The 21433-nt window shown below is 36.7% G+C and overlaps 3 protein-coding genes across 3 annotated transcripts; 1 reads left to right on the top strand and 2 right to left on the bottom strand.

Moving 5' to 3' along the window:
* Window positions 1–891: 891 nt before the first annotated feature.
* LOC137738310 (small ribosomal subunit protein eS1y) lies at window positions 892–3458 on the bottom strand. The gene is made up of 7 exons (XM_068477949.2): window positions 3332–3458; window positions 3183–3230; window positions 2920–3025; window positions 2138–2275; window positions 1862–2047; window positions 1440–1640; window positions 892–1143 (listed from the first exon to the last, which is right to left on the bottom strand). The coding sequence occupies exons 1-7, from the start codon at window positions 3340–3342 to the stop codon at window positions 1054–1056; spliced, it is 780 nt and encodes a 259-aa protein (XP_068334050.1). The 5' UTR covers window positions 3343–3458; the 3' UTR covers window positions 892–1053.
* A 753-nt stretch (window positions 3459–4211) lies between these two features.
* On the top strand, window positions 4212–9141 carry LOC137736948 (uncharacterized). Its single transcript, XM_068476274.2, has 8 exons — window positions 4212–4535; window positions 5719–5812; window positions 5940–5990; window positions 6099–6272; window positions 6600–6779; window positions 7011–7130; window positions 7847–7980; window positions 8572–9141. Exons 1-8 carry the CDS (start codon window positions 4360–4362, stop codon window positions 8639–8641), a joined length of 999 nt encoding a protein of 332 aa, XP_068332375.2. The 5' UTR covers window positions 4212–4359; the 3' UTR covers window positions 8642–9141.
* A 275-nt stretch (window positions 9142–9416) lies between these two features.
* LOC137736947 (sulfate transporter 3.1-like) lies at window positions 9417–14730 on the bottom strand. Its single transcript, XM_068476273.2, has 12 exons — window positions 14144–14730; window positions 13726–13933; window positions 13428–13599; window positions 13221–13286; window positions 11657–11770; window positions 11421–11537; window positions 11198–11324; window positions 10664–10950; window positions 10370–10560; window positions 10192–10277; window positions 10022–10098; window positions 9417–9928 (listed from the first exon to the last, which is right to left on the bottom strand). Exons 1-12 carry the CDS (start codon window positions 14457–14459, stop codon window positions 9740–9742), a joined length of 1950 nt encoding a protein of 649 aa, XP_068332374.2. The 5' UTR covers window positions 14460–14730; the 3' UTR covers window positions 9417–9739.
* Window positions 14731–21433: the final 6703 nt, after the last annotated feature.

Below are 21433 nucleotides of genomic sequence, written 5' to 3'. Positions count from 1 at the left end.
CATTGTTTCCCGTGGGTTGAAGTCAATACAAGGGGATGGGAAACCAAGCAAGACGAGATTTACATGGATCTGTAGGTCAAAGTTCTAGGACACAAGCTTCAGCAAAGAGGGGAAGATCATGAAGGCTTTGAAATAGACGATATTGGTGCTTGTTTTTTGATGTTCATGGACCAAGAAGGCCTCGATTAGTTGATGTTACCATATGTCTTCTCCTCATCGGCATTGGCTTCCAAATCGTCCATTTTCCTCTAAGGTTAAGTGAACTGCTTGCTCCTCCATGCCTTCTCCTCTATACCAGTGCAGTAAAGCTCTTCCATACCACATTGTCATACCTGCTTCGAATTCACCGATATTTTGCACAAAACTGGTTGGTTTATGCTATTATCTTCCTTCAATAAAGGCTGATTTCAATTGGGGATGGGTTTTGCGTTCGATAGAATTCAACCCACAAGAAATATTATATTTCCCTAATTGCCCCTACAATCAGTCTCCTATGCGACGCACATGACTAAATTTAACCAAACTATTGCCGATGTTAAAAAAAAGGACCATAATTGCACATTTTGACGAATTGAGAGACCAATGGTTAAGGAAATAAAGTTGAGGAACCATTACTCCAATTGAATTAAAGTTAAGGGATCATTGCTGCATTTTTCTCTATTTGTCCAATCAAATTTCTCTTGCACCACTAATTGCAACTGCTATGGAAGCGATGTCCCGGAAAACCGCCAAAACTTAGAGCTGAGGGGTTACAACAGGCATCGCCGCGGCACCTCAGACGGTCCAAGTTCAGTCCAAATGTGTATAATATGACACTTGTACAGCCACAGAAGTTGATACCGTATGAGGAATAATAGATTTGTAGGATGTATAAAGCAAGACTCAATCATCTTCTCAAAATTTAGTATTTAGATTAAAAGCACAAAATTTCGATCAAGCAACTTTCATCTTCTCAAAAAGCTAGAACAAAACATGCACCAAGTAATATGGTCTCTTTAAGTTCACAACATAAATTGAACAATACTACTTAAAAGGAAATAACAGAGGCAGCACTTAAGCACCAACAATTTCTTGCTGCACCTCAGGCGCTGCTTCTTCGGTGGGCCTCTCAACCTTCACACCAACATCTTCGCCACCATAAACCTAGTTACACAAAATCCATTTCACTAAAGTTTAGCTTACGGCCTCAGTATGAAGAACTATGTGCACAATTTGCATCATGATGCAGAAATGCTACTAATCATGATGAAAGCACGCAAATGATAAGGAGTAAATAGCACCAAAAAATTCTGATGCCAAACCCTCAAATGAAATACGTAGATGATAAATAAGGCCAAGGACTCTCGGAAGTACTATGACCACGGTTCATCATTAACTATATATAATATTTCGAATGGAAAAATTTTAAAAATAGATTTCCAAGAGCAAAAAGGGTATACCTCCATGAGCTTGGTGAGATCAAACTTGGGTGCCTTCAAGATCTTGACCTTCCTGATGAAGACATTTTGCAATGGATAGATGCTCATTGTTGCCTTCTCAATCTCTTTACCAATACTCTCAGCAATGAACTTGTTGACCAAGCCCTTAAGATCACTTGATGTAGCCTGGGCAATCATGATCTCACTCATCTTACGGCGAATCTGACAATAAATGTAGCATTATGGCGTCAGAAACAAACACTACCATGCATAAGTACATACACAAAATTCATGATAAATTCAAATACATCATGCAAATTATTAAGGCAGAGCTTTGCTCACCCACACCTTTTTTTTTCAAGTGCGAACGGTTGGGGTTTAACTCCGTCCACTCATTAGGAAAAAAGTGCAGGGGAGAATTTCCATATTAAGATATACATTACCTGTCTGACTTGGCTAGACTGTGCATAGCAGGTCCTCTTGACCTGATTTGGACGTCTCTTGGTGAAGCCAATGCAGAACATCCTTAGAGTATAGTTGTCGGTGGTCTTCACATCCACATGAGCTTCAATCAAGGTTTGCCATTTGCGCACCAAAGACCTAAGCTTGTCAGTGGTGAAGTTCATTCCCTGAATAATTCAATAATACATGAGCACAGGTTCATAAGAAATCATACAAAAGATACCAAAAATATATTAACATAAATAATTCAAGCATACCCAGAAATTAGTAAGAACAGTCTTCCCTTGGACATCTTCAGCTCTCAACCGCATCTTTCTGTAAGCATGCTCCTCATCACCCTGAAGGTCAGCGAGTGATACCTCAAAGACTCTATGCTTGAGTCCTTCTGAAGCAATCTGTTAAAACCGAAAAACTTGTTAAAAGCATGCACTGTCAACAATTTAAATATATACAAAGTGTGTTATCATGTGGGGAAAAAAATTGCTAAACAATTTTTTCAAAAAAGCGATGTATACATTTGAAAGTTTTGTATAATAATTACTGATGCAATGAAAATTTCTAAATAGATAAAGAAAATTGTAACAGGTGTAACAGTCATTCTACTCGACATTAACATAAGCACGTGATTACGGCACCTCACTGCTCTACCCCTCCGCACTCGAGTTTATTTATGGCATTTGGATAAAAATAAACATAGTGCAGAAGGAGAACCCGGTATGCAGAAACCATTTCCCAAAATAAACTTAATACTGCAAGCACAAAAACACCACTCTAAATACCAGCCTTCCAGAAGACAGAAAATCGTGCCGTACTTAAACACGATAATTTCAAAACATTTGCAATCCATAAGGACACAACAAAAGCATAAATCAACAATAACAGCAGTCTAATAAAAACCCCCACCCGCTAATCTATTTCGTCGAAAGAAAAGCAAAATAAACTGATTCCACAATAGCTTTCACCCTACTTAATATGGTATTCCAAAAAACTAAATCTAAAACGGAAAGAAAAAACAAAGATTGATAGATAACATCAATACCTTGGTACCCTGAGTACGGGAGACAAGAGTTTTGCCCACATTCGTGTTGTTGAACAGTTTCGGGGCCTTGATGTCATACCAATCCTTCTTGGCAAACGGATCAACCCTATATTTTCGTTCCACAAATACAAATTAATTAGTAAATAAGTGGGGTTATCACATAATTAACAAATCATACGAAATGACAAATAAGAACAAAACTAAAACAAACCCAGATCCATATAAATCAGTGTGTATGTATAGATGTAAAAAAATAAGCTTACGCTTTCTTCTTTCCTCCTTTCTTCGACTTGGAAATCCTCTTGTTCTTGCTGTATAATACAAAGGTTAACATGTCAGTCACTGATCGAGAAATCCATGTGCTGAAATACGTTAGTGTGTGTGTAGAGAGAGAGAGAGAGAGAGAGAGTACCCGACGGCCATGGCTGAAAACTTGGAGGAGCTCGAGAGCTCTGCAGAGAGATGAAGGGTGAGGCTAAAAGCGGCCGAGAGAGCAAACCCTTGTCTTTGTGAAGCACAAAACCCTAACACACCCTCTGTTTATATAAATGCGATAGATCTTGCCTTTGCTGAGATGGGCTCAGGTTATGCTCGGCCCAAGTTATTTTCATACAAAACACGTGGGCTCTCAAGTCTGGACCTTTTTAGAAAAAGCCCAAGACTAAAACCCTAATTTGCCACATTTCAAAAGAATTTTTATTTTTCCTTCTTTGAAAAAATGGACAACTAGTTATCAGTTACAGTTATTCACTCATTCGGACTCGGAAAGGCTATAGAGAATTTCACCCTGCTCACGCTGAAAATAATTTTTATGAGATTGGAAACAAAATACATTCAAGAGTGAATAGGTCCAAAATCTGAGTGACTTCTAGTCCAACTACTAAGTGTGGCTGCAAAAAAAAAAAAAAGTGTATATACTTAGTGTAGTGTACATACAATATTATGGACACGACACTACATAATTTTATCAAGCAATTTCTGTTGATGTCAGTCTTTGTTCTACAGGTTACATGTGGCTGCATGGTTACCACGTTGTTTATATCAAACCCTACCAAAGAAAAAAAAAATTATTTTCCTTAAAAAATCACTAAGTCCTTTATGATAATTTTATGTATGGATATAAGTGTCTTTTTCTTTTTCTTTTTTTTAAGTAAAATTGATGGGTGTTTAGAGAAGAAGCTTGGGTCTGACAACCACTCCGAAAGTGTAATATATTTGGGCCGAGCCCTTTTAACTCGAAAATCCATTGGACCCAATTAGACAAATGGGTTTAAACCCAAGTCGGACAAAACAGCCCGACCCATTTTCACTTTTGAAGTCCAGGTGGAAGTGAAAGTTGTGAAACCATCGCTCGGAATCGCGGTTCTGGGGTCGTATCAGAGAAAGCGGGGGCAGGAGACAGGAGATTTGCTTGCAGTGAATCATAAACCCTAGTCAGGAATGGCGGCAGCAGAGGGGGGAGGAGCAGGTAGGGTGGGCGCATCGGCAGGAGGTGGAGGAGCTGAGTCTCTGAAAGATAAAGGAAATGAGCAGTTCAAAGCGGGGAACTACCTCAAAGCCGCTGCACTCTACACTCAGGCCATCAAGCAAGACCCTAATAACCCCACTCTCTATAGGTACATTAACCACCTCAAATTTCCTTTTTTTTTTTTAATAATTTTTTTTGTTGGGATTTTGTAGTTTTCAATTTGATATGTACTTGACTTCTTCACATGGGTTTTTGTTGAATATTTTTGGTAATGGAATGATTTCAGTAATTCTAGGAATTTGAAGTTGTGTGCTTTGTTTATGTAGAAAATCAGATGATTTTCTATTGTTCATGTTGTTTATGTTTGCCCCTTCGAACTCCCCCAACATTTTGTAATTTGTATGAACTCCAAAGTTACATGAGGTTCGGGGTTGATATACTAGTTTGTTGTTCGTTATTTTGATTAACAGAAGTTATAGTATTCAGATGCAAAGGAATTCCTTTCGTATGTTACCAGTAAAAATTCAGGCACTTTCGTAGACAAGATGTATAGAATTTGTTACCGAAAAATATCTGCATAACCATTATGGTAGATGAAATTTTTTGAGTGATATAAGATGAGATGAACCTCATGTAACCTATCTTGGGCGCCGTTAAAAAATTCTGGATTGTTTCGTTAAAGAAGCTAATGTTTCGGTTAACATTTCACTTATTTGTGCGGAAAAGTATTTTGAGATCTTATGAAATTTGGAATTTATAGAAGAAAGCAAGGCCATTAGGAATAAAAAGGGGATATAATTGTCAAAACAAAACCTCGTTGCGGCAAAATACTTTGATACCACATTTGTGACTATGCCCTTTTTATTTCCAAGTAAATATGAAAAGCAAACCTGCTCTGTTATGTCCAATGCTATAGTTGGTCTTAGGGTCGACTATGTATTGTTCCTGCTTCAAGTGCTACCACATGAATAGTGTTTATACCATTTGTTAAAACAAAGGGCTGATCTGTGAAAGATGTTAGAGAGAGCTTAGATAAGCTAGGAATGGTTTCTGAATAGGTCGGGTGCCTGCTGTTTCATAATTATTGAATGATAATTGGTCAACTTTCTTTATGTGTATCTTCATTATTTTGTTTATAACTAGGATTGTTTCTACTGTTTAAAGGTGTTTAAAGGATGTTAATGAAAACGTTGAAGTTTTCCATATGAAGTAGCATAGTAGTGATGAAAAATTAAAATTTCCAAGGATACACGGTCTTGGCTGAATTTTCTCGTTTAACAATCATTGCATGCTGTACTGATGCATCTTCTTAATGTTCCATTGTTGGCCAGCAACCGTGCTGCAGCATTTCTTCAATTGGTTAAGCTTAGCAAAGCCCTTGCTGATGCAGAGACAACAATTAAATTGAACCCCCAGTGGGAGAAGGTACTGTTGTTTTATTTTATTTTTTCTTAAATTCTATTTTGCTTCAATAAGCTTGTACTTTTAGAAAACCAGAAGTCTTGATTTTTGTTATTTATTCCTTTAAATAATCTTTTTTACGCATCTTCAGGGATATTTCAGGAAAGGTTGCATATTAGAGGCCATGGAACAATATGATGACGTATGTCTAGAAGTTCTTCCAATCTTCCCATTTTTATGGCCTTCTGGACTAGACCACATGATATTGGTTTTCTGCTGCTGATATCCTTCTGTTCAACGTATGTTGTAGGCTTTGGTTGCTTTCCAAACAGCTTTGGAATATAACTCGCAAAGCACGGAAGTATCAAGAAAGATAAAAAGGATTTCTCAGTTGGTGAGAGATAAAAAACGTGCAGAAGTGGTGGAGAAAATGAGATCCAATGTTGATATGGCGAGGCATTTAGATAAACTGAAATCTGAAATGGTGAGTGTATTTATCAAGGATTCGTGACCTTCAGAAAACACTGTTGTTCATTATTATTCTCATTTTGATACCTTCTATTATCTTTGTGCTTGAGTGATAATTATAATTGCTCAGTCATTTATATACGTTATTCTTTTTTCAATCTGCTTTATCTTTCTTCGTGTGAATGATGCGACTTGCCTACTTTCATATATTATAGGTAGAAGCTTTCTTATCGCCCTGAAGGTTAACACGTTGAGTTCCAGAAGCTTATAAAAAGACTTAAGATCACCTGCCCTTGGATTGTTTTAATCAGTCCTAAAATTAAGTTACTCTTTCTCTTTGCAGTCTGGGAAGCGTGGATCTGAAGAATGTTGGGAAGAAATGTTTTCTTTCCTTGTCGAGACAATGGAGTCAGCTGTAAAATCATGGCATGAAACTTCTAAAGTGGAGGCTAGAGTTTACTTTCTCCTAGATAAGGAAGAAACAGACACCGAGAAATATGCTCCAGCTGTGAATATTGATAAGGTATTAAGTTTAGAGTTTTCATATTTTTTCAAAATATCCCTTTCGTGATTGGTTGAAAAGTTTTTTTTCAGCATTTTTGGTCCTATGAACCCTTTTTCGCTGTTCCAATAAAACAATTTATTGCATTAAGTTTATCCTTTCTGAGCTGTGAGCCATCATTCTCTGCTACTGTTATCCATACTAGCAGGTGAATTTTTTGTTTAACTAATCAATGCTTGCCTGTTATTCCAGGCTTTTGAATCGCCCCATACACATGGCAGTTGTTTTTCATTTCTTAGGCAGTATGCTGAGGATTCTTTCTCCAAAGCAGCTTGCTTGGTGACTCCCAAAAGTATCATGTCTTATCCACAGGTACATTTCACTTCATTTGTATTTACAACTATAAATCTTAATCTTATTCTGTTAGGAAGACAACTATTAAGGTTCATCGTGTGACACGATGGAGAACTTTCTTTAGACGATAAGCACATGGGCAATTAACACGCACATGTATGGATGTTTCAATTTGAGTTTGGGTGCTTGCAAGGCCCAAGAAAAAGGTTCTCATAGATGCTTTTGCAATGTGCCATGGAGTATCTGTCATGCATTTTCGATCGTTACCTTCTTGAGTTAGTTATAATTAGGGAACTAATAGCATTTTCTTCTCAAATAAAAAAAGGACTTTAATGAGCAGTTAACATAAGTCATGTCACATTTGCATGTTACATGTGCCTAAGTCTCTGTATCTTTGCGTGCGGTGTACTTGTGTGTGTGCAAAACTAGAAGTGTTTTAATTACTTTTTGGAGGTTTGACCTCTGACATGGGTTCAAGACTTCAAGTGCTTAAAAGACTCGTGCATGATGATTGCATGGTGTTTTTGGGAAGGTTAAGCATTTATTGGTATGTCTCAGGAAAAAGAAAGTAGTTAATTGGTCTGTTTCAGATGTCACTAGCTTTCTCTGGTTCCAATTTGCTAAATCCAACTTTTATTCGCGGGTGATTTAAATTTAGGCGGAAGTATTGACTGATTCAATAAAAGGTTTTTGTTGTTAACAAAGAGGTTTCAATGATCAAATACTTTTTGCAGGTTTGGAAAGGTCAAGGTTCAAGGAAATGGAAACATGGGCAACATGATGGCTTCTTTGTGCAATTTGAGACCCCTTTCCTGCGGAAGCTGTGGTTTATTTCTAGTTCCATTGAACTGGGCCAGACATTGTGCAGGTCTCTCTCTCTCTCTCTCTCTCTCTCTCTCTCTCACACACACACACACACAGTGTTCCTGAGGAAGTGCCAATTTGTAACTAAATACGAACTCAAGTATGGATGACTTTTAATTTTATTATTTAAATTACCAAGAATGTATTGCAAAGTCTAAAGTTCCATCACCAGTCACCTGCTTCATCAGAACTTAGGTTATATTTGGTGGTTGCATTTTGTACCGCCTTTAAGTTGAAGCTTTAGGTTATCTTTTATTACCACCTTGGAGTTCTAATGTTAGTTTCTTTCTTCAATGTGCAAACCCATTGAAGTATTGTCCTTTTTGCTTTTAAGAGAATGAAGAAATGGAAAGCTTGAACATATGGATGTGAAAATAATAGTGGGAAGTGGGTTTTTGTTTTTATTTTAATCTACGAAAGTTTGAGGATGCTTGTAGGAAAATTTCAGGGAAGCAGCATCAATGTGGTTACTCACTTAATATTTACTATAATAACGTCCAACTAACCTATTGTACAAAACCTATCTTTTAGAATATTGATCACATCAACAGCAGTGTTTTGGAGCTAGGTAATCTAATGTCTCTGTTTATTTCAGGGATCCGGAGGATTTAGATATCAGTGCCCATGAATTGATTCCACGCCTATTCAAACAGTCCGATTCATAAGTTCCTTTATTTGTATTTTGTTGGAGCAAAGTATCAGGCCCATTATAGCGAGAGATTGTGTATTCTAAAGAACCGACAGCACTGGTGACAGTTTTTTGCCCTTACTCAGTTTGCAAGGTTTCCTTTGGCCCTGGTTATTTGCAGGAAGGTGCTTTCCATAATCATAACATGCATTTACTCAAGGTTTTGTCTCTTTCTAAAATTTTCAAGCCTTTTTGTTTTGAGCGATTGCGTTTTACTGAGAGATCCCTTACTGTGAAGTTGTTAGCCTGTTTTTCCAGTGTAAGGAGTAGTTTAGCCCTTGAATTAAGTTGGGTATCTGCTGCTTATGTGGTGAAACCGAAAACTTGAAATTAGGTCCTGCAGAACTAAGTTTATTTGTAATTGTCCAAATAGCAATGTAACTGTTGAATAGGTTTTTGTGCATCCTTACTGCCCCGTATGAATGCTCTATGTATGGTCCTTCTATTATTCTGATGTGAGTTACACCATTGTTCAAATATCTTGATGGATGCATAATTCATGAGCACTTGTCTCGACGCTTCTTTATGCATTACCTTGAGATTGCTTGACAGTGACACCTTCATTTCCTTGGATGAATAACAGCGAAGTCTTCTTCATATAATGCATTTGTTAATTGCTAGCCAATTCATCAAATAGCAGATTATTCATAGTTATTTTTAGTTTCCCCTCCAGATCGTATGGCTTGAACTTTACAACCGGAATGTCGTAAAGTGTCTCTGTCAAGTTGGTGTTAGTGTAAAACTACCTCAGATGCGGAATATTACGCTTCATTGATAATGGAATATTACACCGTTAAACGATCTGCACACAAGGCCTTCAGGCTTGACTAAAATAGAAGCCTGGCCTTGAGCATCATCGGCATTCTTCATAATCTCTTGATTTTGTGTATAGTAGCAATAATAATACATAAGCTTAATACTTATAAGCACCCTAGCTATGTCCCCATCTGCTGGGAAACCCTCCTCCCTGCGTCTTGGGGATCAATCATGTTAGATATATATAGAGATTCTCTTATGTTAAAGCCCCTGCCACACATATCGTAAAACTTTCATTCATTTGATTGATCATCGTAGATTAGACGCTGTCATCGTGTCTGTTTCCGTCTATTTCTCCTGGATTCGGTTTGCAGGTGTGTAGCGTGAAGTTACATGCCGATACAGCCTCTGCCACTGTAAGATAGATCCATTCCTGACCGATTTTCTCGATGAACTTGGACTTCTCGAGCTTCTTGATCACCTCGCTTCGGGGGTTTGCTAGTACAAGCTGATAGATCAGAAGAAAGAATAAAACATCAGCACATGATCAAACAAAAATGTGAACCATATCTAACAGAACTAGTCTACCATAATCTCATACCTTGAGACCCTTTCTATCAACATTTTTCTGGACCTCTTCAAGCATGGTGATCCCGCTCGTATCGATGCTTCCAACCGCTGTAATTTGATTTTAATTTTAGCATTAGACTTGTAATAAAAAGCCAGAGATCGTACATGTTAACTTGTTACTGTTGCAAATTGATCACTTACTGCCAATGTCTAGTATAACATAGTGTAAGCTTGTTTGTCCAGAAGATTTTATCTTGTCTTCCTCCTCATATATCCATCTTGAGATCCTGTGAACCACATTTTGAGCATAGATTAAAACTCTACCTCGCTGGCTATGTCGTTTTCATATATCGATATCTAACTTAAGTATTTTATGTACCTTTCCCTTAAATAGTTTGCATTAGCAAAGTAGATTGGTGCATCAATTTGAAGAATAAGAACTCCTGGAATATTGTTCGCAGCCGGGTACTGATCAATGCTTCTATAAATCGACGAGTTTGGAATGTTGCCTAAGGCGAAAGTCCTTGGCCTCGCCACGAATAGCAGAACCCTTAGCAGTGAAACTGCAACCTGCAAATACATATAAACGTTATATATGCATCCAGAAATGTGTAAAAAGAAAAACTTTCTTGTGACGCAAGAAAGAAAACCCTTCCTATACTCTCCTACTTACTGCAATGACTAGGCCAATCTCAACACTGCCAAAGACAACGCCAAAGTATGCACCCAGGCACACAATGCAGTCCACCTTGTCTACTTTCCAGAGATGGATGACGGCTTCGTAATCGATGAGGCTAAGCATGGCAGCCATTATAATGGCGGAGAGCACCACAAGTGGAGTGTAATGGAACAATGGCGTCAAAAACAAGAGTGTGAACATCACTGCAGTCGCCATTACAATGTTGGAGACTGCAGTTTTGCATCCTGCATTGAAGTTCACCGCAGTTCGCGAAAATGGTCCTGCAAGTAATTGCAGCCATAAGAGACGCATATGATTCGTGAATCTGGTAAAAACTACTAGATAACTTATCCATGTGTTTGATTAAAGACTCTTATGTATAAAGCAATGCCCTCTTGCTAGATTTGTGTTGCCAGACATATGCTCATATTGTCAGACTGAATATGAACCGACATTCATTAAAAAAAGAGCGCATTTCTCGTTACATATATATTGAACGCTAGGTATGGCCATGAAAAGGGTATGTACCGGCGGTCAAGTAGCAAGAAGTGCAAGAGCCTGCAATGTTCATCATCCCGAAAGCGATCATTTCTTTGTTACCGTCAATGTGGTAGTTTTTAAACGCAGCAAAACTTCTTCCGACAGCTACTCCTTCCTGCACGTCCACCATCAGTAATCTAGCAATGTTAGCCTAAAGCCTTCATTATATACATTGTGTGCTAAGCAAATACTGAGGAACGCAGGGACCTACAGCAAGGCCGATGACACCAGTGACGATCCCAGTTTTAATGGCTGTCGAAAGATATGGCGACCCGAAAGCCAAGTCAGACACGGATGGCGGGTTCAACCCTTTTTTAAGGTGTCCAATCTGCAAAAACAAAGGGTCTATTTAAGTTAATTAACATATCATACAAAAATAATTAAATAAAAAGTAATTATTATGTGATATATATTGTATATATGCTGGGGAGAGAGTGAGATGCTTACTACTAGAACGCCATGTTTTTCAGCATGCGTTAGAAAAACCAGAAGGCTTCCCAAGATCACGGAGCACAGTGGCATCATTGCGTTTATCCAAAAGAAGGCCGGTTTTCTCTTGCTCTAATTGTCATAAGCATCATCATTAAAACAAGAACCGATAAAAATAGCAATTTTCTTTTTGGGTACAAAAAAGATAGCCATTTTAATCCCAATGTAAGGCAAGAATTAACTAGTCATGGGCATGCATGGAGAGAAATTTATACTATTCTAAGATATTCTATTTTGCTAATTTAAACTGAGACATTGGTGACTAGTAATTTTTTTTATGAAAATTTTATTTGAACCCATATAATCTTTACGTCTAATTTACTCTCTACACCTATATTAATTTTAATTAAACTATCAATATTTCTTTAAACTCAAATTTACTACCTAAACTACTCTCACAAACCCAATTCAATAAGTAGATTTATCTTTACACCTAGTAAGAAAAAAATAAAAAACCAAAATTTAACATCGAAGCAGAGAGAATGGGAACGGCGTAGGAAAAATTTCTAAAAAAATCGCTATTTCTCCAGCAAATCAACCCAGGCATTGAGGTATTTTCTTTGTTTGCAAAATTTAGCGTTTTTTAATTGTACGTATAGGGTTTGAAGTGATTTATAAGTTGAATTAATGGACATTGTGAGAAAACTGGATTGAAACAGCAGTGGGTTATCCTTTGAACAGACAAAAAAGAAGAGAAAAGTGAAGATATTGAGACACTTTAACCTATGCTAAAGGTGAAGATATTTAGGCTGTTTAGGTTGTGAGACCATCTCCATGCTAAAGGTGCTAAATCCAAAGTTTAGGACTTCAAAATCTATTCGCATCTCAGGTATACGAACTGTCATATCCTTTTAAGAAACTTATGATTATGTTTATTAAACTGTGAATCTGTACCGGTAATTAAGTATCGATTTTTTTAGAATTTATCTTTCACAGTATGTTAATATTATTTTTACTATAATGAAAGACTATCAAGATTAAGAGAAGGAAAATGATTTGAACTTGAATCCCAGTGAGTTGAAAAAGATGTCTTATCCACTTGGGCAATCCACCAATTATAAATATGTTAATATAAGTCTCTTTTGATGTGTAAACAATCAGACAAAAGAATATTATGTATATGAATTTTTAACTTCTAGATGTTGTGTGTCCGAAGAGGTCACATAATATATAGCATTTGGGAAAAGAGAGTGCATATATATCACTTCACAACAAGAATATATCTTGTTTGACAACGTTCTTCCGGTTCAATAAACCTTTTTTTAACTTAAGATCGATGGAGTTAATTACATGGTTCATGAAACAACTGAAGCAACTATAACTGGCGTTGGTACTTTTGGTGACGTCTTAATTATTAGTTTTGGCAAGCCAGTAAACGACATGCATGAAAAGTTTTTACATGGAAATAATTCCTTAAATCCTTCTTCAAGTTTAGAGAAAATGATCAATTATAAACAAAGATATAATGCTTCGAATAATGGATTGTATATATCTCAGAAAGGTACGTGGTGTATATACTTACAAAGTATCTTGTGAGCAATAGAAAGCAGAGGAAACAGCATCCCAGCACAGAAGTTTCCCACCTCCACTGCAACATAATTTACATTCATTATATGATATTAACTAATAATGTCCAAAAAGGCATATGTAAAAAAATTGCCAAAATTTGTGGAAGTGGTAAAGCATTAGCTAGAAATTAATAGATTAGATTAAAAAGAGAACTTTATACCTTGTGCACTTGAGAAAAGATAGATTTCATGACAGATATAACATCTGTCTCATGGGTGAAATGAATCAACCCTAGTACCCCTTTAAGCTGCTGGAGACATACAACAGTGGCTGCTCCACCCATGAAACCCACTATTGTTGCATGAGACAGAAAGTCCACGACAAACCCAAGTCTGCAAATACACATATACGTACATACAAACATCGTTTCAGAGGGGTTGCTTCTTGATTGTTTTTTCATTTTGCTTATATCAAAACTTTGTAACAAATATGAATTGGCAGCAAATTAAATTACATACCTTAAGAAGCCAAGAGAAGCCTGGAAAGCTCCAGCAAAGAAGGTAGAGGTGAGAGCCAACTGAAAGTAGAGCTTAGGGTTCTCAGTAGGGCTAACAACCTTCCCCAACATGGAAGATATGAGAAGGGATGCAACCGCCACAGTACCCACTGCCAAATCTTTTGAACTTCCAAGCATGGCATACACCAATGGAGGCACAAAGCTCGAATCTGCATTCATTTTTCCAAAAAAGACAGAAATGAGATTTTTCTGAACACGATTCCATCATAAAGTACGTACTTTTGTTTTTACTATGAGACTAGAGCATTGGTCTTGTATGTTGTTACTTGAATGCATAACTGACCAGATTCACAATTTGGCAACGTAAGTTTGGTGTAAGAAGAAAATGTTTGATTACACATAATTTTTTGGGTACTCACATAGGCCAATAATTGGGGGCAAGTTTGCTAAATTTGCATAGCTGATCCCTTGAGGAACTGCAAGACTGGCAATGGTGATTCCAGAAATGAGATCAGATTTGAAGAAGTCAAAAGTATAGCGAGGAGCCCATTCGAGGATTGGCACAAAGTGTTGCAATCCTAGAACAAGTTTTCTAGGTGTGGGTTGGTTCTTAAATTGCCTGAAAGGGTCATCGGGAAAGAAAGTTTCTTTCAGAGATGATTTCAGAGCCTTGAAAAATGGCTTGGAAGGAGGAATTTCGACATGGCGTGGGCACTCGTAGTCTGCCTTGCCCATTTCACCTCAGGAAAGAGAACACTTGAGGAGGCTAATGAGAGGCAGCTAATTAAGCGAAGATTAACTAAGCAGCTAGCTGATCAGGTTTGGTTGATACTGCTAATTGTAGGAATGGTACGTAAGTGGGTTTTTGTTTAGGGTTTATGGGCTGGCTAGGTTGTATTGATTTGGTGAGATATGGTTCGCTTGCTAGGTAGTGAAGGAAATGGGGCTTTGCCAGATAGCCATTGGAAGCAATTGGTGGTTAAAATGCTTAATTAGCTCTGGCAATGACACACATGGTGGACGGGGGTATTATATAAGGTGGTGCACGGCTGGCACAGAGACAAGGAGGGAAGGAAGGAAGGATGTAGGGAAAGAATCTTTGAGTGCCTTGTGGGACCCACACCAGGACTCACACGTAGCACATAAATCGTGTAAGTCCATTGACTCCATCTCTAGCAAGATTCCTTTTATTTGCTAGGGTTTAAGGAGTGATGAGTGGCAGAGTCTATGTATCACGACCTTTTTGCTCTCTTTCATTCAATTTTGATTTTTTTTTTCTCTCTCTCTGAATTAGAGTGTTTTCAAATTTTTCTTGTTAAGAAGTTGACCTATATCTAAATTTAAAGAAATATCTTCAGCACATATTAATTTTTAGAGTAAAGTACAAAAAACAATCTCAACTATTGGTGTCACGACATTTTCATACCTCATCTTTTAAAATTGACAATGTCATACCTCATCTTTAGAAATTATGTCAATGTTATACCTTCCGTTAGTTTGGCCGTTTATTTCTCAGTTAAATGCTGACGTGGCTTGATCTGGGACCCATTTTTTATTAAAAAAATTAATAAAATATTATTAAAAACAAAAAAAATCATTTAATAGTATTAAAGTATTAAAAAAAAAAAATAAACCTCTCCTTTCGTCCCTCCCTCTCTTCCCCATCTTCCTGCAACCCAGAAAGAAGAAGAAGGAGGAAGTAGAAGAGGAAGAAGAAGAAGAAGAGAAAAAAAAAAAAAAAAAAAAACCCCAAACCAAACCCAGTTTGTCCCTGCCCCCCCAAAAAAAAAATACCAACCCATCCACCTTAAAAAAAGGGAAACTCTCGTCCTCCCTCCCCCCCCCCCCAAAACCACAAAAATACCAACCCATCCACCTTGCAAAAGAAAAACAAGAAGAAGAAGAAGAGAGAAGGAAAAAAAAAAAAAAAAAGAAAAGAAACCCAGTTTTTCCGTTCCCCCCCCCCCCCCCAATTTTCTCCGCGCCCAGGTTCTCAACCTTCGAAATTCGCCTGGTGAAGGTTTCCCGATTCCACCTCAACGGGATCTAGGTTTTTTTTTGGGTTGCAGGTAATGGGTGCAAGGTTGGGTGCAGAGGGTGGATGCGAAGGTGGGGAGGTTGGGTGCGAGGAGAAGAGGGGGTGGGGAGCGGGGAAAACAAATTGGTTTTTTTTTTTTCTCTTCTGTTTTTCTAGGTTGCAGTTGCAGAAGGGGGGGGGAGAAGATGAAGATGGGGAGAAGAGAGAGAAGGGGGGAAGGGGACGAACTGATGTTGTGATGTTGGCTTATTTTTTTTTTAAATAACTTTTCTTTATTATTTTAATATTTAAAAAATATTAAATGATTTTTTTTTTAGTTTTTAATAATTTTTTAATAAAAAATGGGTCTCGGATCAAGACACATCAGCATTTAACTGAGAAATAAACGGCCAAGCTAACGGAAGGTATAACATTGACACAAATTTGTAAGATGAGGTATGACATTGTCAATTTAAAAAGATGAGATATGAAAGTGTCGTGACACCAATAGTTGAGGTAGTTTTTTGTACTTTACCCTAATTTTTAACTGAACAAATCTACCACCTATAACAAAAACATTGGCAAATTGTACCAGCTTGCCACTAGCAGCGTGGTATGTACCATGTAGGACACTTGCTCCACTCTCATTGGGTTGGAGGCAATCAAGCTTTTCTCACGTGTTAGCTTTTTGGAGTACCTGTAAATTGGAGCCCTAGATTTAGGTATGGTTTGGCATTGAGGTGCTTAAAAAAAAAGCTGCTTATTTTCAGAGTTTTTATGTTGAAGGTGTTTGGTAAACTAAAAAAAAGAGAGATTATTTTGGAAGTTGCTGTGAGAATAAGTTGAAATCATCAGAAAAGCTGAAGCAGCTAAATGCTGCTTTGGAAAACTAGCTTTTTTTCAAAGTAAGTGGAGCTACAGTGCTCCCTTAATGAAACCTTCTAAAGTCCAATAACACCTTCAAACCAGAAACAGTGCTCCTTTGCTGATCTCCACAAAACCCAGAAACCCACCAGTAACGGCTTTACCAATCTGCACAAAAAATGGAAACACAGAAACCCACCAGAAATGGCTTTGCCGATCTGCACAAGAAATGGAAACACAGAAACCCACTAGAATAATCGCAAAAAAAAAAAAAAAAAAAAAAGCATAAAACTCTCATTTTTCCTTTGCTACTTCAAGAATCTGCAGACAAAAAGAACAACAACAATTCAATTTCTCCTTCTTCAAAGTTTACAACTTTGAATTTATTTCAAATTAGAAAAAAGAAAACGAGGAGGACGAGGAAAAGATAACCTTGAGTCACTGCTTGCAGAAAGAAGAGAGGCTGGACTGGAGACAGCGGGAAGAAGAGGATTAAGTCGTTGCCTTCGTTATCCATCTTCAATTTTTTCCTTCTTCAAAGTTTACAACTTGGAGATAGCAAGAGGAAGAGAGGCTAGACTGGAGACAACGGGAAGCGAAAAGAGGCTGGACTTGAGTTGCTGCCTCCGTTATCCATCGTCCGCAGAGGATTAGAGGGCGAAGCGAAGCGGTCTTGCTCCGATGGTAGTTGCCATGTCGACTAGATGAAGAAGAAGGAGGAAAACAAAAAAGATAAAGAAGAAACATAGAAAAAAAAAATAAAGACAGAAAATTGGGGAGTGGGGGAGAGTCAGGAGACTTCTACACAGATTATTAACAAATGAAAATGGATAAGAGAAAGATAGGAGACTTCTAGAGAGACTATTAATAAATAGAAGACATGGATTATTAATAAATGAAGATGGATGGGTTTTGTAGGATTTTGCTGGCTTGTTGCAAGCTGCTGGTGGGGAAGGGGGCTATTCTTTCACTCGACAGCAATGGCAGAAGCTGCTGTTATCCGTGCAACTTTGTGGGTTTGTTGCGAGTTGGGTTATGCGGATGTGGAACTTGAATCTGATTCTCATGTTCTTATTCGAATGCTTACGGGAGAGTACATGATCGATGCTACTTTGGAATGCGTTATTAATGATATACGTCTTCTGGTATCTCAATTTGGAAGGGTGAGGTTTGGATTTGTTAAGTGGTGTGGAAATGCTGCTGCGCATGCCATGGCTTCATATGTGGCCTCACATTGAGGTGTTTTTCATTGGGATGCAATTGGTTTGGTGTTTTTATTTAATATTCTTGCGCAAGATGTAAATGTTTCTATTAGAATCTAATAAAGTTTACCTTTAACAAAAAACAAAAAAAAAAAAACAAAAACATTATACTCATTTTATACCATTTTTTGTTATTTCATACAGTTACATCTGTTTTACATAAAAGTTTACCAAATACTATCATACTGTTTTTTTTTTTCAAAAGCACTTTTACAAAAAAATTTACCAAACACTCTGCTGCTTTATTTCATAGATGCTTATTCTCACAGCACAGCAGAAGCATTTTTTTTTCAAAGCACAACAATACCAAACCAGCCCCTTAGTACTGGTTTGGTACTGAGGTGCTTTTATAAAAAGCGGGTATAAAAAAAAGCTGAGCTAAAAAAGTTGTTTGGTAAACACTTAAAAACAACTTATTTTCACAGTTTTGGGTGGAAATAAAAAATGAAAACGTGAAGCAGAAAAAATGAGCTTATTTTCATAGCACAGCAAAATCCGTTTTTTTTTCAAAACACATCAATATCAAACAACCCTTAGAGGGGATCTGCAAAATTTATAATACAATAATATTTTTAGTCCCACTATGATATTGTTTCAAGTCGCTATTATTAAGATTGTATGGTCCCAAGTTATGGCCAGAATAGGAAATATCTAGTTGTTAGTAGATGTGTTAACTTTCATTTATGACTCATTTAGAAGTGTTTTTAAAATGATTAAAAGTGATTTCAATAAAATTGATTTTGGGTTTTCAAAGAAGCACCAGATATGTGCTTCCTGCATGAAGTACTTAAAAGTGCTTTTTCAATATCTATCAAGATTCTAAAAGACGCTAGGCACTAGTCGGGTGGAGGGTTGGGGCCTAACGTCTAGGCGACTAGGTAGACAAGGCGGATTTAATTAAGTTTATTGTATAACATATAAATAAGTGCCTACTTACACTCTAAAAAATAAAAATTATACTTGTATTGAGAATTTAGAAAAGTTAAAACTTAAAACTTAGATCATCATGGCATTGCCATCATTAGAGACCAAAATTGAAAATTCACTAATTCATGATCTAGGTTTTTTTTAGTAGAGGTTACCTAGAAAACCCTTTAAGTTAATTTAAAAAAAAAAAAAAAAAAACTTAAAAACAATAGAACCGCCTAGCTGCCTAACCCATCTAGGCGGCCGTCTTTACCCACTTTTTATGCACGTTTTGGCCTAAATCGCATCAGTTCTCCACCGCCTAGGTCGATTTTTAGAACAATGGTATTTACTTGAATTTTTATTAAGAATTGGTTTCAAAAATATTTTCACTAAAAGCGCTTTCAATCATTTTAAAAGCACTTCTAAACGAGCTCTTAGTCAAATAATTAAGAAGTGTTTGTGCCAAACAACGCCCACCAATTTTGATACTTTAGAGAATGTTTGAGATGTTTGGATATCACCTAATTAATATTAGAATATTTTTAAACTAGCAGTGCTACTTGAAGGGAAACATTAAGAAAGCAAGTGGCCCTTTACCGGAGTGGTGGAAATTAATGTGTTAAGCCCTTGCATGACGACGTGGGTTCGAACCTCGTTGGTGGCTAATCTAACATCTAATATAATAAAATCTATCATTTGATCAAAAAAAAAAAAAAAAAAAAGAGAAACATTAAGAAAAAGAAGTTGGATTTTTATTTCAATTAATGGTACGTAGGAACACTCGTTTATTTGGAAATTACCAATTATTTTATTACAAGCGATATTCAACACTAATTTACCTGAAAAAGTAAAGAAATGATTTGAATTCAAGACTCTAATAAATTAGAAAATAAAGAACTTAATTATCAGAACAATTCACCCATTGCAATTTTATATATGCATGGTGGAGATTAAAGTAGAGCAGTGGATAAAGATGAGATGACGATCCCTTTCCGTAATTTGCTTTGTCTATTTTGGCATATACTTTTAGCAGAAAAAAATGCAGTGTGCATGCATCCATGTTTGGAAGGGAATATTATTTCAACATCCTTCACCGTAGTCAGGTGATCATTCACCATTCACTTCTTGGTATTACCAATCACACTCCCACTACAATTCCTCAATTATTACACAGGAGGGCTCTAGCTATCATGAAGATTCCTTGTAAAAGGAAAACTTTTTTGTTTCTTAACGAAAAAAGGATGATGTTTAACTGAATCAAAAATTAATAAATGAAAAGAGGGGAACATTTTTCTGTAGCATATATACGTAAACAAATGTTTCAGAAAGAATTTCACTATTATAGCAATGAAAATAATACAATCGGACACATATATCCATTCATTTTTTTAGATCAAACAAGATTTTATTAAGAATGATCAAGAACAAAGAATCACGGACTTTAGAACATATACATATACAATTTTACAATTACAATCGGATATAATTTTGCAATTACAATTCTTTCTCTCAGTTTCTCTCTCTTCTCTCTCCTTTCTTTCCATAAAAAAGTTTTGTCTGTCTCTTCTCTTTCAACACTGTACTAGCGAGTCTGATGTCTCCACGTTGTCCCTTTTACCGGGTTGCTCCTCAAGCCTTTGAGTGCCATTCTTCACAAAATGGCCCAAGCCAAGATCTTCGATCCGAACTATTTTTCTCCTCTTTCTCCCTCCCTAAGTTTATTGGGTTTCACGTCAAATACGAAATCTGACAAATTTCTTCCTTCTCCTGCAATCCATTGCTTGGCGGTTTGGAAAATTTAGGAATCGTTTGGATGTGCTTTTAAAATGACCGAAAGCACTTTTGATGAAATTTTTTTTAGAACCAATCTTTAGTAAAAATGCAAATAAAGCCTAGAAAAGCACTTAAAGTGCTTCCTGGAGAAAGCACATAACTCGTGCTTCTTGCAGAAAGCACTTTAAGTACTTTTGGAACCCAAAAATATTTTATCTAAAAGCGCTTTTAGTTATTTTAAAAGCACATTTAAACGAGCCCTTAATTTATGGGTTATAAGGGTGTTTGGAAAATACCCAAAAAATCACGTATAAAAAAATTTATTCTTGGTTTATGGGTGTTTTGGTTGGGTGAAGAAAATAAGTTAGGGGTTTGGGATGGAGGACGGGGGTATAGATTGGGTTTTTGGGTGTTTAATTTGTTTGATTTTCTGCTTATTGATACCAACAACAAATATGACTGTTGAAAATTTGAGACGTGAGAAGCGAGGGGAAGGTTAATCGTACAAAAGCAAAATGAGAAAAAAATCGAAATTAAATTATGGGAGAAAAAAATTGGTGAAGAGAAGAAGGTGAGGATTTGACAGAGAAAGGGAAAAGAAGATGGGAGGCATTTCGTTAAAAAAATAAAAAGAAAAAAAATTCAAATTAATCTTGACTTCACCTTTTATTGAATGCTCATGAAGGATCGGATCCCAAGAGAAGAGATCTAGAGAAGATCTCATCCCTATAGACCCATTTACAAGGTGCATGAAATTTTAGTAAAGAAATTATAGAAAAACAAATAGAATTGTTATTAGCATTCCAAAATTCTCATTTTACACTTCTAACTTTTTATATTTGAAAAGAAAAATACACTTGTGAGGAGTGTAAAATAAGATTTTT

The sequence above is a fragment of the Pyrus communis genome, chromosome 13, assembly GCF_041283825.1.
Source record: "Pyrus communis isolate YQ-2024b chromosome 13, ASM4128382v1, whole genome shotgun sequence".
NCBI classification, from domain to species: Eukaryota; Viridiplantae; Streptophyta; class Magnoliopsida; order Rosales; family Rosaceae; genus Pyrus; species Pyrus communis.
This window is presented reverse-complemented; position numbering and strand designations above follow the sequence as displayed.

Bases quoted from the DNA above. Each gene is read 5' to 3' on its own strand.
- LOC137738310 (XM_068477949.2), bottom strand. The intron at 3,026-3,182 runs GTAAGCTTATTT...ACGAAAATATAG, and splicing joins AAAGGAGGAAAGAAGAAAGC to GGTTGATCCGTTTGCCAAGA. The intron at 1,641-1,861 runs GTAATGTATATC...ATTTATTGTCAG, and splicing joins AGTCTAGCCAAGTCAGACAG to ATTCGCCGTAAGATGAGTGA.
- LOC137736948 (XM_068476274.2), top strand. From the start codon at position 4,360: ATGGCGGCAGCAGAGGGGGGAGGAGCAGGTAGGGTGGGCGCATCGGCA. The intron at 6,780-7,010 runs GTATTAAGTTTA...CTGTTATTCCAG, and splicing joins CAGCTGTGAATATTGATAAG to GCTTTTGAATCGCCCCATAC. The intron at 7,981-8,571 runs GTCTCTCTCTCT...TGTTTATTTCAG, and splicing joins CTGGGCCAGACATTGTGCAG to GGATCCGGAGGATTTAGATA.
- LOC137736947 (XM_068476273.2), bottom strand. From the start codon at position 14,459: ATGGGCAAGGCAGACTACGAGTGCCCACGCCATGTCGAAATTCCTCCT. The intron at 11,771-13,220 runs GTAAGTATATAC...TATGACAATTAG, and splicing joins TATTGCTCACAAGATACTTT to AGCAAGAGAAAACCGGCCTT. The intron at 10,278-10,369 runs GTACATAAAATA...TGTGGTTCACAG, and splicing joins GCAAACTATTTAAGGGAAAG to GATCTCAAGATGGATATATG.